Consider the following 18,728-nt stretch of genomic DNA (forward strand, 5'->3'; position numbering starts at 1 on the left):
TAAGAGTCGACAGCCTTGCTGATGCCCCGAAATTCATTTACTGGAATGTTTGGTTAAAGTACCAAACACGTTTAATTGTTCATTCAATATTTATTTGACGTTGAAATTATTGTCAAGATAACAATTATCACATAACGAGAAATGAATATTTTGTTGCCATAGTTTCAGTAACTAACTTGCTGAACTTGTAAGATATCAAAGCTCTTACTGATAATTCAGCAGGAAAAGATAAATTATCATGAAACGGCATGACTTTGTTCAAATGTTCTTATTTGTATTAATATTCTGAAACGCATCCAGTGTAAAAAATAAAAGGCTAGTGTTTATAATTCTTAAAATATTCCAATCATTAGGAAGTCCAGTATCTGAATTATTAATTCTTTCTGGTATTTGAAAAACATTAAAACGAGTTTGTATCCAAATCCAAAGTATAAGTTTCACCTCGGACTCCACTGACGTAACACAAGAAACCTCTTGTTCACTGGCCTCAGTTTCAGGATTCTACGAACTGAGAGCCACGTGCTTAACTCAAGGTAAACACCAAGTTCTTTAAACTTGGGAATCAACCCTATAGAGTAGTCGAACTTACCAATATTTGATGGGCCGTGACGTCACGCGGCAACCTCTTGAACAAGTGCCTGAAAACACTTAGTCCATGAATGCACACAGAGCGTTCTCAGTGTTGATGAAGATTTGCTGAGTCATGATGGAAGCACATTTTTTCTAGTTTCGTGGAAGATTGGGTGAGGAACACTTAGTGTAAGAACCATAACAGGAAGTGTTACGAAAGTAAACTTTACAGAGTTATTGACACAGCAGCCACTTGAAAAACTGAGTAAGCTAGTATTTTAAAATTGAAAAAAAAAATGAATGCTTATAATGTATATGTACATACACATACATGTAACAGTTACCATTTTGTGTCCACAGATGGTATAGATGTAGATATGTTAGTCACTCTTTTCTATATACACAGAAACTATAGATGTATACATATTAGTAATTATTTGCTATATACACAGATAGTATAGATGTATACATGTTAGTAACTATTTTCTATATGCACAGATAGTATAGATGTATACCTGTTAGTCACTATTTTCTATGTGCACAGATAGTTTAGATGTATACATGTTAGTCACTGTTCTCTTTATATACAGATAGTATAGATGTATGTATGCTAGTCACCATTTTCTATGTACACAGATAGTATAGATGTATGTATGTTAGTCACCATTTTCTATGTACACAGTATAGATGTATGTATGTTAGTCACCATTTTCTATGTACACAGATAGTATAGATGTATGTATGCTAGTCACCATTTTCTATGTACACAGATAGTATAGATGTATGTATGTTAGTCACCATTTTCTATGTACACAGATAGTATAGATGTATGTATGCTAGTCACCATTTTCTATGTACACAGATAGTATAGATGTATACATGTTAGTCACTGTTCTCTTTATATACAGATAGTATAGATGTATGTATGTTAGTCACCATTTTCTATGTACACAGATAGTATAGATTATGTATGTTAGTCACCATTTTCTATGTACACAGATAGTATAGATGTATGTATGTTAGTCACCATTTTCTATGTACACATAGAAAACAGTGACTAACATATATACATCTATACTATGTACACAGATAGTGTAGATGTATGTATGTTAGTCACTATTTTGTATATACAAAGGTGGTATATATGTATATATTACTTTATACATACTGGGTTACTTACATGAAACCTACAGAATGGTGGACAAGTAACAACATATATATTACTGTGTATGTATTGGGCTACTTACATGAAACTTGGTGTGTTGGACTAGTAACATGTATATTACTTTATATGTACTGGGCTACTTACATGAAACTTATTGTGTTGGACTGGTAACAACATGTATATTACTTTATATGTACTGGGCTACTTACATGAAACTTACAGAATGGTGGACAAGTAACAACATGTATATTACTTTATATGTACTGGGCTACTTACATGAAACTTAGTGTGTTGGACTAGTAACAACATGTATATTACTTTACATGTACTGGGCTACTTACATGAAACTTAGTGTGTTGGACTGGTAACAACATGTATATTACTTTATATGTACTGGGCTACTTACATGAAACTTAAGTGTGTTGGACCAGTAACAACATGTATATTACTTTATATGTACTGGGCTACTTACATGAAACTTAGTTGTTGGACTAGTAACAACATGTATATTACCTTATATGTATTGGGCTACTTACATGAAACTTAGTGTGTTGGACTAGTAACAACATGTATATTACTTTATATGTACTGGGCTACTTACATGAAACTTAGTGTGTTGGACTAGTAACAACATGTATATTACTTTATATGTACTGGGCTTCTTACATGAAACTTAGTTGTTAGACTGGTAACAACATGTATATTACTTTATATGTACTGGGCTACTTACATGAAACTTACTGTGTTGGACTGGTAACAACATGTATATTATTTTACATGTACTGGGCTACTTACCTGAAACTTAGTGTGTTGGACCAGTAACAACATGTATATTACCTTATATGTATTGGGCTACTTACATGAAACTTAGTGTGTTGGACTAGTAACAACATGTATATTACTTTATATGTACTGGGCTACTTACATGAAACTTAGTGTGTTGGACTAGTAACAACATGTATATTACTTTATATGTACTGGGCTACTTACATGAAACTTACTGTGTTGGACTGGTAACAACATGTATATTACTTTATATGTACTGGGCTACTTACATGAAACTTACTGTGTTGGACTGGTAACAACATGTATATTACTTTACATGTACTGGGCTACTTACATGAAACTTAGTGTGTTGGACTGGTAACAACATGTATATTACTTTATATGTACTGGGCTACTTACATGAAACTTACTGTGTTGGACTGGTAACAACATGTATATTACTTTACATGTACTGGGCTACTTACATGAAACTTAGTGTGTTGGACTGGTAACAACATGTATATTACTTTATATGTACTGGGCTACTTACATGAAACTTAGTTGTTGGACTGGTAACAACATGTATATTACTTTACATGTACTGGGCTACTTACATGAAACTTAGTGTGTTGGACTAGTAACAACATGTATATTACTTTACATGTACTGGGCTACTTACATGAAACTTAGTGTGTTGGACTGGTAACAACATGTATATTACTTTATATGTACTGGGCTACTTACATGAAACTTAAGTGTGTTGGACCAGTAACATGTATATTACTTTATATGTACTGGGCTACTTACATGAAACTTAGTTGTTGGACTAGTAACAACATGTATATTACCTTATATGTATTGGGCTACTTACATGAAACTTAGTGTGTTGGACTAGTAACAACATGTATATTACTTTATATGTACTGGGCTACTTACATGAAACTTAGTGTGTTGGACTGGTAACAACATGTATATTACTTTATATGTACTGGGCTACTTACATGAAACTTAAGTGTGTTGGACCAGTAACATGTATATTACTTTATATGTACTGGGCTACTTACATGAAACTTAGTTGTTGGACTAGTAACAACATGTATATTACCTTATATGTATTGGGCTACTTACATGAAACTTAGTGTGTTGGACTAGTAACAACATGTATATTACTTTATATGTACTGGGCTACTTACATGAAACTTAGTGTGTTGGACTAGTAACAACATGTATATTACTTTATATGTACTGGGCTACTTACATGAAACTTAGTTGTTGGACCAGTAACAACATGTATATTACTTTATATGTACTGGGCTACTTACATGAAACTTACTGTGTTGGACTGGTAACAACATGTATATTACCTTATATGTATTGGGCTACTTACATGAAACTTAGTGTGTTGGACTAGTAACAACATGTATATTACTTTATATGTACTGGGCTACTTACATGAAACTTAGTGTGTTGGACTAGTAACAACATGTATATTACTTTATATGTACTGGGCTACTTACATGAAACTTACTGTGTTGGACTGGTAACAACATGTATATTACTTTATATGTACTGGGCTACTTACATGAAACTTAGTGTGTTGGACTGGTAACAACATGTATATTACTTTATATGTACTGGGCTACTTACATGAAACTTAGTTGTTGGACTGGTAACAACATGTATATTACTTTATATGTACTGGGCTACTTACATGAAACTTAGTGTGTTGGACTAGTAACAACATGTATATTATTTTACATGTACTGGGCTACTTACATGAAACTTAGTGTGTTGGACTGGTAACAACATGTATATTATTTTATATGTACTGGGCTACTTACATGAAACTTAGTTGTTGGACTGGTAACAACATGTATATTACTTTATATGTACTGGGCTACTTACATGAAACTTAGTGTGTTGGACTGGTAACAACATGTATATTACTTTATATGTACTGGGCTACTTACATGAAACTTTGTGTGTTGGACTAGTAACATGTATATTACTTTATATGTACTGGGCTACTTACATGAAACTTATTGTGTTGGACTAGTAACATGTATATTACTTTATATGTACTGAGCCACTTACATGAAACTTATTGTGTTGGACTAGTAACAACATGTATATTACTTTATATGTACTGGGCTACTTACATGAAACTTTGTGTGTTGGACTAGTAACATGTATATTACTTTATATGTACTGAGCCACTTACATGACACTTATTGTGTTGGACTAGTAACATGTATATTACTTTATATGTACTGAGCCACTTACATGAAACTTATTGTGTTGGACTAGTAACAACATGTATATTACTTTATATGTACTGGGCTACTTACATGAAACTTAAGAGTCGTAGGATTGTTATAAAATGATAGCGGAACTATTGTATTGAAACCGTGTTCATTGGTCCTTATTAACGTGTGTTGTATTGAAACTATGTACATTGGTTCTTATTAACGTGTATTGTATTGAAACTATGTACAATGGTTCTTATTAACGTGTACTGAATTTAAACTATGTACATTGGTTATTATTGTATACTGAATTTAAACTATGTACATTGGTTATTATTGTATACTGAATTTAAACTATGTACATTGGATCTTTTTAATGTGTAAAACGTCTTCTCCAAACTTAATGCTATTGAAGGGTGCTACCAAACGTTTTTACTGACGACAAACCTATACTTCCTTAAGTTAGGCTTACATATAATGTATATTTATGCATCGTTCTATTGCTTTAGTCTCTTCCAAAAATCACTTATTTTACATAGTAGTTGTAATTGCGAACGATAATCAAACACACTATTTCATAGTAAGGTAAATAAAATTTCACATCGAACTAATTATATGGTGATTAATATTTTAATACGTTTTGTTAGTACAACATTTCATAGAATTCTTGGTTAAATACAATACTTATCCGAATATCTGTCTTAAAAAAGAACAAATATCTCACAATTTTAGCTTTTATAATATAAAAAGCACTAATGATTTTTATGTCAGCAATACAAAAAATTACTGAAACGTGGGTAGGTGACCATAACATATGAATTTGTATGTAATTATGAAAGGCGAACAAAATTCGTATTAAATCAAAACAATAATAAAAGAAAGAAACGGGTCTCCTTTTCTGTTTAAAGCAAACCAAATCCTGCTCACATATGGTCGTGAAAGTCGATCTGGACGAACTTGGCAATTTCAAAGTCCACGCTTTCTCGAGGAACTCCAACATTAGTAAGAAGGGACCGCAAAACACCAAGTTCTTTGGTTAACAGTTGTACCCGATTCCGTAAGGAGTTGTTTTCACGGCTTAGTTCAGATACCTTGTGCTCTGTTTCGCGGCTACGGAACTTAGCCCTCTCTCGAGACTTCCTCACAGCAATATTGTTGCGTTCGCGTCGACGTCGATACTCGTCGCTGTTCTTGTTGACAGTTTTTTTGCTTTTTTTCTTTCCTTGGTAATTACTGGAACAGCCGTCAAGACTGTGATGCATACCTTCAACCAATCTTTGCCCGAGAACGGTCTCGCTGGAGCTATTTAATACAGTAGTGGCCACAGAGCTGGACTGCGTAGAGGATCCACTCACAGTCCTAGTTCCAGTACCTACGGAATACTGATTAGAACAAGCACCTAGGCTGAGATACTGGCCACTATTATCCAAATCACCAGGCTCTTGTTTCACGTCAATGGTAGACTCAATCTCATTATGTTCGATCGCGAAAGAGAGCTGCCGTGGCATTCCCTTGAGGGGAGACAGCTCCACTGGTCGGTGGACCTGGTTGAAAGCGGTGGTCGGAGTGGATTTGGCACTGTCAGTGAGCTCAGTAAACGAGTTTTGTGAAATATTCGCTGTTATAAAGTCTTGCAAATTAAAAGAAAATTCGGGAGAACTTAGTTCAGCCAGTAAAAAATCTTTTTTCGCAGGGTTCACTGTACTACCAATATTCCTGTTACATTTAAAGTCCTCAACTTCAAGGAGCGGTCGGTCATACATGTGTGGTGATTCCATTCCCAGAGAAGTAATGAATCATGATGAAATATCTCCCGTTAACCAGTCCACAGTCTAATATCAAACTGTCTTAGTGAGAAGGCTTCTTGTGAGTCACTTAATGGTGAAATGATTGCACAATAGACTGAAATTATATCTTAATTACAGACAGCAACATTACTAATACTGTGTTAAGAACAAGCAAATACATAAACATTTACCATAAAAATAAAATATTCACCATTCCTAAAGTTATCTTTATACATACATACATATATATATATATCTTATTATTTCTGGGATATCACATAATTACGCCTATGCACACGACAAAAAGTACTGGATCTTGTTTGTGATTGGTGACATCAAACTCGCCTTTCTATGACATCACAAAGGTAGAGCCTGTTAGCTGACGAATCAATGACGTAGACATCTTGTGAGAATTAAGTGTAGGCTTCTGCTGTATTATATTGGTTTGAAAAACAACACCGGTAGTAGAAAATCCTGATATTAGATGGTAAAAAATACGTAACTTTGTATGAAGTAATACTTAGGCTACACAGTGCTTTATCTTTCATAAATTCAGTTTTAAACTTTTTGGTTATAAATTAATATATACTGGTATTAAGTTCCACTGTATATTTATCTCATGCAACAAAGTTGACTCTTGTTATCATGAACTGTAACAGACGTATTTCCTTTGTTTACTCTGTCGAGAAGTACAGGGTGTTCGAAAAGTCACTGTGCACTTATATAGTTATTAACAGACATGTTTCAATATAGAATACAGGAGGTAAATATGAATGACAATTATAAACAATGTTGAAAGTAACCCTCGTTGGCATCAATACAGGCGTGGATCCTTCTTATTTTGTTTCTAAACACCGCTATCAGTTGCTGGCTTGAAATTGAATGAATGCTGTTATCGCTGCTTTCAAAACTGCACAGTGACTTTCCGAACACCCTGTATTTCACGCCCCTTTCTTTCTAATACTCAACAGTATGCATTGTCACTTAGCAACATAACTATCATCCGAACAACTATGGTGTTTATGTTGAACGCTCAATATTCATGTCGATTTGTTATTTTTTTTTTTGCATTCTTTTTTTCTTATAAATTCGGTGATGTAACAGTAAAATAATTTAATTCAGACGTTTTATTATATTGTATCGTAGTCAAAAGCAAAATAAAATTTACCAAATAGTGTTTCAGCTACGCTTTACCTTACACTTATGTATTAGGTCTACTGCTTAAATTGGGCTACAAATAGGCCTACTATTACTAATGGGATAGAGTGAGTGTTTAAAAAAAAGTTTGAAATGTTAATTAATAAGTATATTTTTAGCATCTTGCACACATTATCAACTTGGCCTTAACACAAAAACAAAGGTACGACCAAATACTTTTTATATCCTTTGTACAGTCGAAGGTGTTGAAAATCTGTCGTTATGTCTGCACTGTTTTCTACTTTCTGAATTAGAATGCAATTAAAATACCCAAAAAGTGATATTTAAGTCTTTCAGAATGCACATGTACTTTTCTTTAGAATAACATTTTTCTTTGTAGTTTTTATTTAAAATGTGGTGATCAAAGAATTACTTTGAGACTGATGGAATAATCAGAGTGGGTGCATTTTGGCGGTACAAAAAATTCATTTTTGTCATATTCTATAATTTTCTCTTAATCATTAAACAATGTTTTCCCATCAATTTTTAGTGGCTTTTATGCTAGTCTACTGATGGTTACACTACTTAATTTCTATGGAACAATTATTCACTTCCACTGTACATTTATCTCATGCAACAAAACTGACATGTGGGTATATAGAACATACAGTATAGACCTTATGCTGTGCTGATGGTCTTTGAATAAGTAAAACAACAGTTTACAGGAGGATATAAAAGTCAGTGATAGCATTAGATCTCTATATAGATTCTTCACCTGCAATACATGTATATTATTTCTGACTCTATCATCTGCTGATATATAAACTGCTTAATTACTATATAGGTAAGGTGTTTTTATTCATTTCTTATACTAAACATACAGTTTGAACAAGCCATGATATAATGAAGATTTAATAGCACATTTACAAAAAAGTAATGCAGATATATACAAAACTGTCTATTGTTCATACTGCTGGACTTCACATATACATACATATATTTATTAAAACAAGATATAAAGTAATACAAATATATATAATACTGTCTACTGTTCATATTTCTAGACTTCACATATACATATATATATACTTATTAAAACAAGATATAAAGTAATACAGACATATAAACTGCTCAAAAAATTAAAGGAACAAGTATGTTTTCTTGTATAATTTATCTCAATGTTTCAAATGTGATAATATTTTTATTTTTTTACGTAATTTGCCTCATTTCAGTTCCATCTGTATCCATTTTTTAATGTGTAACGAACGGTAAAACATGGAGAAATAAAATTTTTAAAAATGACTACTATCACCAAAACTGATATCCCATATGAAACAATACTTTAAAGAGTTTACATGCATTTATTCAAGAAAGGTTTGAAACATTCAATATCTAGAGTAACCTCCACAGGCTGTGACACCGATTTGACACACTTCGAATCAGCCTATCGATGTTATCTTGGGGTATGGTAGCCCACTTGTCTACCAGGGCTTGTCAGAGTTCCTGTACATTCTGAGAATGGTGCTGGCATTCACCAACATGCCTCGACAACATATCTCAACAATGTTCAATGGGATTTATATATTTTTATTTTTTCAACAGTTAAGGTAATATGTGTTAACTCGCCAATGGCTCAATTTCTATTATATTACTGGTAGGATCTACAGTTTCTTATTTTTGATCCTTAAAGCAATAAAGATAAAACAACCTTTCAAATGTTATATTGGTTGTCACATGCATTCATTTCAGGAAGTGTGAACAATATGAAGATTGACATACCAAGTTATCTTTAAAATAAATGAGTAAGAATGTAGTAGAAATACTTTCATTCTATAATGTTAATAAACATTTTAAAGCATCTTATAAACTTATGTACTAAAAATCTGAAACCTGATAATCCATTAAGTTTATTTATCACATCATAAAGCAATATTCTGCACCAACAAAGTTAGACACAAGAGACTGGAATAATAAATATAAGGACACTGTAACACAATGTTTGTTCTCAACAGAAGGTTAATTTTATTGTATAAACATGACAACCATCACATGTAACATCAGAAAATTATACACATAGTCAAATTAAGAGTTTAACAATTTCCCCAATTGCATAATGGAGAAATATCTAGTCCTACTGAACTACAAACAGAGAAGTTACAATTTTCCTATACTGAAAATGTATTTCTGATAAGTATTTCCCTCCTCTCACAAGAGATTAACTACACTTGTTCGTTGCTGCCCTCTATAAGCAAACGTTTTCTTTATGATGCCACAAACCTTCTGCTCCCCCTATTGAAATCAAGTGATTCTAACGTGTCTCTCATATAAATCATAATGTGCCACCTTTTCACCACTAGGAGCATAGTATACTCATGTGATGCATGTGACCCCCTCCATGCACCTTTACTGAACTATCACTTTGAAGTTTGGCAGAAGATGGAAGCACTGGAAAAGAGTAGGGAGGAAAGTTATAACTTCCTATAAGGTAGTTCCATCCTCTTGCAGCTAGAATCCCACATTGATCAGGGTGGAAAAGGAAAGGAGAACATCTGAGTGGGAAATAATGTGGTATGAATGTGATCTTAATCAGATAAAGATATTGTAACTCAATCCCACAACGAGAAAAGTGGGACTTTTGGGACTGCTAGGGTGTGGCAGACAGCACTCAGTGAATCAACTATATCCAAAATCTCCTTGTGGGATACTGATGTATGTGTGAGGGTAAGATAAGGATCATACCATTTTTACCTCAAACCCAAGAATTGGAGAACTGAGCACTATAAATATCCATGAGGATTATCTCTGAACAACTTATCCAGGAACTGGACATTTGGTATCAAAAGAATATCTATCACATGCAATCAACTCCTCAAAACATGAAGCAGGCCAAGACCATCCAAATGGCAATAACTTCCTCATAAGAAGAGCAAACAAGGAATATCCAGAAATAGAACTGGAACATTTCCATGTACTGCCACTGTGACTGACAACACAGATGGAGGAAATCAAGAGAGGAAGAAAGACAACCCAAAATTTGTGTGAGGATTTATGTTGATTGGTTCACTCTAAATCTAAAACAGGGTACTGACATTCACACAAGGACAGAGTGATGGCTCCCAAATGAAGGGGTGAGCCGCATTCTGAAGTCTCATTCCATGGTACTGATTATTGCAAATTGGGTGATATTATGTTATCTACACTTGCAGAACAACAGTGCTCTATGCTCCACTAAATGGTTATAGCCATCTTTGTGTGGAATCCATTCAGGATGCCTCCACTGTCAACTACCCAAGCGAATTTGAAATGGTAAGTAGAAAGACTTCCATAGTCCACTATAAGAAAATGGCAGTGAAAATGTGTTGGAGTATCTGGAGGAACATCACCACCTGAGACAATGCAATAAGTGATCTTGGAACCCTATTTATTCACTTGAGAGATGGTAGAGATTGGAATATATCCCATTCTGCTTTAACTATGAAGTATATGGGTGATACAGTTTGGAACAGGTCATAATTATGAAGCAAAATATCATGAGGATATTCACATACAAGTGATCATGTGAAATATCCCATCTCAACAGTGAGCATTGTGAAGCCATGGAAGATAAAGTGCACTGTAACATAGCTGGTTACAGTGTAGATTTAGAATTAAATAACATCTGGTCAGTCACCACTTGCCATGGAGTGGGATCCATAGGATAAAAAGTAAATAAATGTCCTGAGAAAAAACGTATTAATAAAAACTTACTAGTTGGAGACCCACCAAAGTCTGAAGCATGGCCAAAGGTGGTAAATGAAACCTCAATGAAGAAGAAACTGTGAAATGATGGAGGTAGTGGGAAATAAATGTACTGGTAGTGGTCCACATGATGAAATGCAGAATCTCCTCTGAACGACAAAGATGAGAAGCAGGGGAAAAGTATAGTGTCAGATCTGATGGCAGGACCACTAGAACCAAGGCCAGGAGAAAGCAGGTAGGGAGGAATAGGCCAATCGGTCAACAAGGCAGACAGAAGTGGTAAGAGTACAATGTGCAAGATCATGATGGAAGGAAGATTGCTAGGGGATCAGAGTAGTGAACATGTATCCAGGAAGGGGACAATATGGGCTATATAAAAATGAAGATTTCTGATTGGACAAAGAGGAATTTACAGATCTGGTCAAGAGTAAAGGAGGGAATTAGAAGATTAGCAGGAAGAGGAAAATGGTAGTCATAACTGTAACCTCCAAAATAGTAAGGCCAACTTCAGAATGCATTGCACAGAAAGTAGTGCTTTCTTCACTCCTAGAATTACAGACACAAATATATAAATATAGTTAGAAAGTGATATGACAAGTATTCCATCAGACTTTAAGAAATGATAGCTACAATATTATTCAGAAAAAGAAATTTTAGTAATGTCCAAAATAGTCTTTCATTATTCTTAACCACAGAAAAATACACATTTAAACATATCCTTTGTTATTGAATTTATAAAAATGAAGTTTAGACTTGAATACAGTTAAAATATAATAATGAGTAAAATTACTCAGAAGTTGTGACATTTCAAGAAAAAGTAAAAGATGGATTGAAAGCTGATACAAAGAATCTAATGTTCTGATACTAAATGCTGAGAGTTGGTGATGCAAAGAAACTAACTGGTCTAATATTAGTGAATAAAAACAAAAACTGCAGAAAGTTTTTCTACATTTCTTTTACTAAGTCCATTATGTATATCAAACTGAAGACATAAAATTAGTACTTCAAATCTCCATTTTGTTGGCCACACATCACTAAATTGGACACCTTTCTTTCAATACCAGAGCTTGTCAGCTGTGGTGGTCATAATGATAGACAGGGTATCTTTTGTTTAATAGCAGAACTTGTCGGCTTGGTGAATATAATGATAAACAGAATGTCTTTTGTTCAATACCAGGACTTTCTGATGACATGAAACCCACTTGAAGTAAAAATATATTCTCAAGATGGCTGGTATGGATATTAAAACTTTGATTAAAATAAAGTCCAGAACAACGTTTTGACCTTCTTAGGTCATCTTCAGGTTAACAAAGAGAATTTACAACTGACTGTTGCCAGGCACAAGTCTTAAAGTCTTTATAGCTCCTCAACAGTTGATAGGCTGAGTATGTTTGGTGACTGAATTTGAATCTGAAACCCACAGACTGCAAGTCAAGTGCCCTAACCACCAGACCATGCTAGTGTCCCACATCTGAGTGATTAAAATGCCTCATTAAGTTTCAGCAGTCATTACTTGAAAACTAATATGATATTTTTAATGAAACAAACAAATTATGGTGAAGACCAATATGTTAATGTGTCATAGGTTTTAGGATAGATAAGGTTGTGTTCAGTGAAGTGAGTGTGCCCTCACAGCCCACATAATTGCATAGTGGAGCATATGTCTCTAAGACATGTGCCTGGCAATGGTCAGTTGCAAACTCTCTCTGTTTAACTGAAGATGACCTGAGAAGGTTGAAATGTTGTTCTGCACTTCTTTTAATTAAAGTTTCATACTAGTCTTGAGAATACATCAATACCAGAACTTGTCAGCTGTCTCTTCTTACATTCACCACAACTGACACGTTCTAGTACTGAATTAAAGTACTTATTCATACTAGTCTTGAGAATACATCAATACCAGAACTTGTCAGCTGTCTCTTCTTACATTCACCACAACTGACACGTTCTAGTACTGAATTAAAGTACTTATTCATACTAGTCTTGAGAATACATCAATACCAGAACTTGTCAGCTGTCTCTTCTTACATTCACCACAACTGACACGTTCTAGTACTGAATTAAAGTACTTATTCATACTAGTCTTGAGAATACATCAATACCAGAACTTGTCAGCTGTCTCTTCTTACATTCACCACAACTGACACGTTCTAGTACTGAATTAAAGTACTTATTCATACTAGTCTTGAGAATACATCAATACCAGAACTTGTCAGCTGTCTCTTCTTACATTCACCACAACTGACACGTTCTAGTACTGAATTAAAGTACTTATTCATACTAGTCTTGAGAATACATCAATACCAGAACTTGTCAGCTGTCTCTTCTTACATTCACCACAACTGACACGTTCTAGTACTGAATTAAAGTACTTATTCATACTAGTCTTGAGAATACATCAATACCAGAACTTGTCAGCTGTCTCTTCTTACATTCACCACAACTGAAACGTTCTAGTACTGAATTAAAGTACTTATTCATACTAGTCTTGAGAATACATCAATACCAGAACTTGTCAGCTGTCTCTTCTTACATTCACCACAACTGACACGTTCTAGTACTGAATTAAAGTACTTATTCATACTAGTCTTGAGAATACATCAATACCAGAACTTGTCAGCTGTCTCTTCTTACATTCACCACAACTGACACGTTCTAGTACTGAATTAAAGTACTTATTCATACTAGTCTTGAGAATACATCAATACCAGAACTTGTCAGCTGTCTCTTCTTACATTCACCACAACTGACACGTTCTAGTACTGAATTAAAGTACTTATTCATACTAGTCTTGAGAATACATCAATACCAGAACTTGTCAGCTGTCTCTTCTTACATTCACCACAACTGACACGTTCTAGTACTGAATTAAAGTACTTATTCATACTAGTCTTGAGAATACATCAATACCAGAACTTGTCAGCTGTCTCTTCTTACATTCACCACAACTGACACGTTCTAGTACTGAATTAAAGTACTTATTCATACTAGTCTTGAGAATACATCAATACCAGAACTTGTCAGCTGTCTCTTCTTACATTCACCACAACTGACACGTTCTAGTACTGAATTAAAGTACTTATTCATACTAGTCTTGAGAATACATCAATACCAGAACTTGTCAGCTGTCTCTTCTTACATTCACCACAACTGACACGTTCTAGTACTGAATTAAAGTACTTATTCATACTAGTCTTGAGAATACATCAATACCAGAACTTGTCAGCTGTCTCTTCTTACATTCACCACAACTGACACGTTCTAGTACTGAATTAAAGTACTTATTCATACTAGTCTTGAGAATACATCAATACCAGAACTTGTCAGCTGTCTCTTCTTACATTCACCACAACTGACACGTTCTAGTACTGAATTAAAGTACTTATTCATACTAGTCTTGAGAATACATCAATACCAGAACTTGTCAGCTGTCTCTTCTTACATTCACCACAACTGACACGTTCTAGTACTGAATTAAAGTACTTATTCATACTAGTCTTGAGAATACATCAATACCAGAACTTGTCAGCTGTCTCTTCTTACATTCACCACAACTGACAGCGTTCTAGTACTGAATTAAAGTACTTATTCATACTAGTCTTGAGAATACATCAATACCAGAACTTGTCAGCTGTCTCTTCTCACATTCACCACAACTGACACGTTCTAGTACTGAATTAAAGTACTTATTCATACTAGTCTTGAGAATACATCAATACCAGAACTTGTCAGCTGTCTCTTCTTACATTCACCACAACTGACAGGTTCTAGTACTGAATTAAAGTACTTATTCATACTAGTCTTGAGAATACATCAATACCAGAACTTGTCAGCTGTCTCTTCTTACATTCACCACAACTGACACGTTCTAGTACTGAATTAAAGGCCTCCTGTAGCATAAAGCTACTGTAGATATTGACTAACATTTAGCATAATTATAATTAAAAAGTTAATATCTCTATCAACATAAAAATATTTAAATTTTATGTTATCAGGATCATCTTGAAAAATAAGACTTTTCTTGATAATACCAGTTGTAAATGGACAAACATTCACTGTTAACTCAAAAGTATTTTTCTGTTAACCCTGATATTCTGTGGATTTACAAAGAATGGTCTCAAGGGAAAAACTTTGTTTTATATCAACATACAAAAAAAAACATATATAAATTGACAACAAATCAAAAGTATAGTATAAAACACTGAAAGGTATTTAACAAATAAGAAAAAAACTGAATATCTTAACAGTACAAGACCAAACATGAATAACATCTTAAGAATACGAGAAAGTAAACTCAACAGTACAAGCTCAAAAATTTGAAACTGTAAGTTTAATCAATTCAATAATACAAGATAAAACATTGATAATAGCTCAACAATATCAGACAGTAAACTGAATAAACACAACAGTATGAGACAAAAACAATGAAAATAATTCAACAGTAACAAACAGTGTGCTGTATACGACTCAACTACAAGAGAAAATACTGAAATCAATTTACTAGTAAGAGACGGTATTTTAATGGACTAAAACAAATAATTGCTTACAACCAGGGTCAAACTAAAAATGAATTTATTAAACTTTGATAAATATAGAAACCTAAACCAAAACTCTCATACTGCTAGAATGTAAAATTTATCCCTTACCAAAACCACTAATGATAAAAGGAATAATAATAATAATTGAATGGTAATGAAACCATTACAAAAGTAGAACTTACTATCTTACAATAAATTTGAAAGACAGTTTGATGAATAATCATTCTGAGAAACCACAACAAGATTTAGTTCAAGCCATTTGAATGCATGCATATATATATGTATTTTAGTGAAAATAATTACACTTTAATGAAGTTAAATAGTAAAATCATAAGGAAGAACTGCATTAAAAACAGAAATTCAAACCTCTGACTAACTGTATTTGTTATTTTAACTAAAAAAAAGCTGAAACAAAAACAAATTAAACAAAAAACACTGCATCAATGGAAATTATCCCAGGATACAAGCTACAATGTGTGATTATAAAATGTAATCTAAGTTTTGGAGACGACTGAAGAAGTAGGACCCACATAACAGTGGGGATACACTGTCTATCAGTCTCCATTCACCAGTCTTACATAAAAATAAATAGCAGCAATAAATATAGCTGCAGCATGAGTATAAAAATATCTGAAAGAACAGAAGTTAAGTTAAAAGACTTACAAGGAAGGAAAACTTTTATCATGATTTCTTTACTATTTTAAATAACACTTACTAAAATGAGTTTTGAATTCTGAATAATCCCATTAAATTCACGTTTCACATGACAAGTTAGTGGTCATACACCAATCATGTTTTATTAAATATTTTACATATTTTAATCAGAATTCGTGATACAATATTATAAAAGAACTGTCTTGGAATAAATGTGTTGGAATGGATTCTCTAGCAACTAAACTATAAGAGTTTGAAGGTTACAATTGTCAACTTAATTTACTGTAATACCATACCTCTCACAAGAAACAGTGATCCACAAAATTTTCTGCCCAAAATTCCTGAGTAACAGCATTTTGGAACTTAGAATCTTCACTGGACAACCACTAAAGTTCACTTTCTGTGGCAGGTCTAATAGTATTGTGTAAGGACTAAATATCACTGGAACAACTAATTTCTTCTTCCCTGTTTCAAAGTCTGCACTCAAAGTGTATTTCTACAAATATGCACATATGTAAGTATGTTCTGATATTCTATTTTTAACCATTGATACTAATAAAGTTGCATTATTCCAATTTAATATTCCTACATATTTATATTATCATGAATAGCCACTGCATTATGCTATAAAATTCACTGATCTGATGTCAAATCAGCAGCATCTAGATAACTGGAAAGTTACATCACAACAATGGTCATAAATTATAAACCAAGATGAAGTATCTGGATTTATAATGTATGGAATGAAGGAAAGCTAACAAAACAGAATCATATAAATATTAAAATTGTTGTTGTTTATACAAATGTTTGTTTTAAACTTTAGTTAGTTATTCTAACAGAGAACATAAGTGTTAAAACATATGGCTTATTCTTCCTTATGATAAATAGAAATATATGGTTTCCCATTCAGTTTGGTTGTTATAAATGAAGTAAGCAGTTTTTATGCTGGGACAGATTTTAGTAAAATAATTATACTGTAGAATTAAGCCATAAAATTCCTCTCCAGAAAAAAAAAAATCTACTTAGCTTTACAGTAATAAAGCCGTACTCTCCTAGTGAGGTTGACACAGCAAATTAGTTAGTTGTTATGAATTTTGTGCAAAACTACATAAGGGCTATCAGCACTAGCCATCCCAAATTTGGCAGTGGAAGGCTAGAGGGACTGCACCTTGCTATCACCATCCATCATCAACTCTTGTACAACTTTTTTAGCAGGGAATTTTGGGATTGACCATTACATTATAATGCCACCATGGTTGAAAGAGCAAGCATATTTGGAAGGATGGGGGTTTGAGCTTGCAACCCACAGATTGCTAGTCAAATGTCTTAACAACCTGGCCTTGACAAGCCCAACAGAGACATTAAGCAAATTAAAAGAAACGCATTAACATATTCATGACAGATACACATTTGTGTATATACAAGAAGAGAGCTTCATTATATGGTTACATACCTGCATATACACTATAACTTCAACATTTATAGCTAAGAGCAAAAATGATGTAAAATTTTGCTTTCTTTTCTAATATTTTACTATATTATTTAGCTATCTCTAACAAAAGTCATGACATCATCAGTAAAATAGCTCCTCCTCTTAATCTGGATTGGTTGATAGGAGTGCACTTGGAAAATAGTGTGTCAGTCATTCACCCACGAGTCAGTTTTTGTTTGCATTCAAAGTGTGGCTATTTCATTCCCAGATGTGAGGGAAACATTGACTAGGTGGAGGTGATAATGACATTAATTCTTGTGATTTGGAATAATTAGTTTCAGTTGTAAAGGAAATACTGACTGGGTGCAAACTAATTTCTGATCCACTTACTGATGCTAGGCATGAAGACATTTCTCTACTGAATCAGCAAAATGATGAAATAAATACCAATATTAATACGACGAGTGAGAAATACAGTTATTATTTTAAAGTTTTTTCTCAGTGAAGAGGTTGTGCATTATTTGTGTGGCTGTACAAATGAACATGTTAAAGAATTTTTTTAATATGGTTGGTTGGTTGGTTGATTTAGTGTTTTATGGCACAAAGCATCTAGATTATCTGCACCAAACATCCAATAAAAATTAAAATTAAATACAGTAAAATTCATAAAAGGAAATTAAGGGGAAAACAAAGTTA

The 18,728-nt window shown here is 33.4% G+C and overlaps 1 protein-coding gene across 1 annotated transcript; it reads right to left on the reverse strand.

The window, feature by feature from the left end:
* Positions 1 to 5,357: 5,357 nt before the first annotated feature.
* On the reverse strand, positions 5,358 to 6,836 carry LOC143237495 (uncharacterized). Its single transcript, XM_076476829.1, has one exon. It carries the CDS (start codon positions 6,522 to 6,524, stop codon positions 5,670 to 5,672), a length of 855 nt encoding a protein of 284 aa, XP_076332944.1. The 5' UTR covers positions 6,525 to 6,836; the 3' UTR covers positions 5,358 to 5,669.
* Between the last annotated feature and the right edge of the window lie 11,892 nt (positions 6,837 to 18,728).

This window comes from Tachypleus tridentatus, chromosome 13 (assembly GCF_004210375.1).
Source record: "Tachypleus tridentatus isolate NWPU-2018 chromosome 13, ASM421037v1, whole genome shotgun sequence".
NCBI classification, from domain to species: Eukaryota; Metazoa; Arthropoda; class Merostomata; order Xiphosura; family Limulidae; genus Tachypleus; species Tachypleus tridentatus.

Bases quoted from the DNA above. Each gene is read 5' to 3' on its own strand.
- LOC143237495 (XM_076476829.1), bottom strand. From the start codon at position 6,524: ATGGAATCACCACACATGTATGACCGACCGCTCCTTGAAGTTGAGGAC.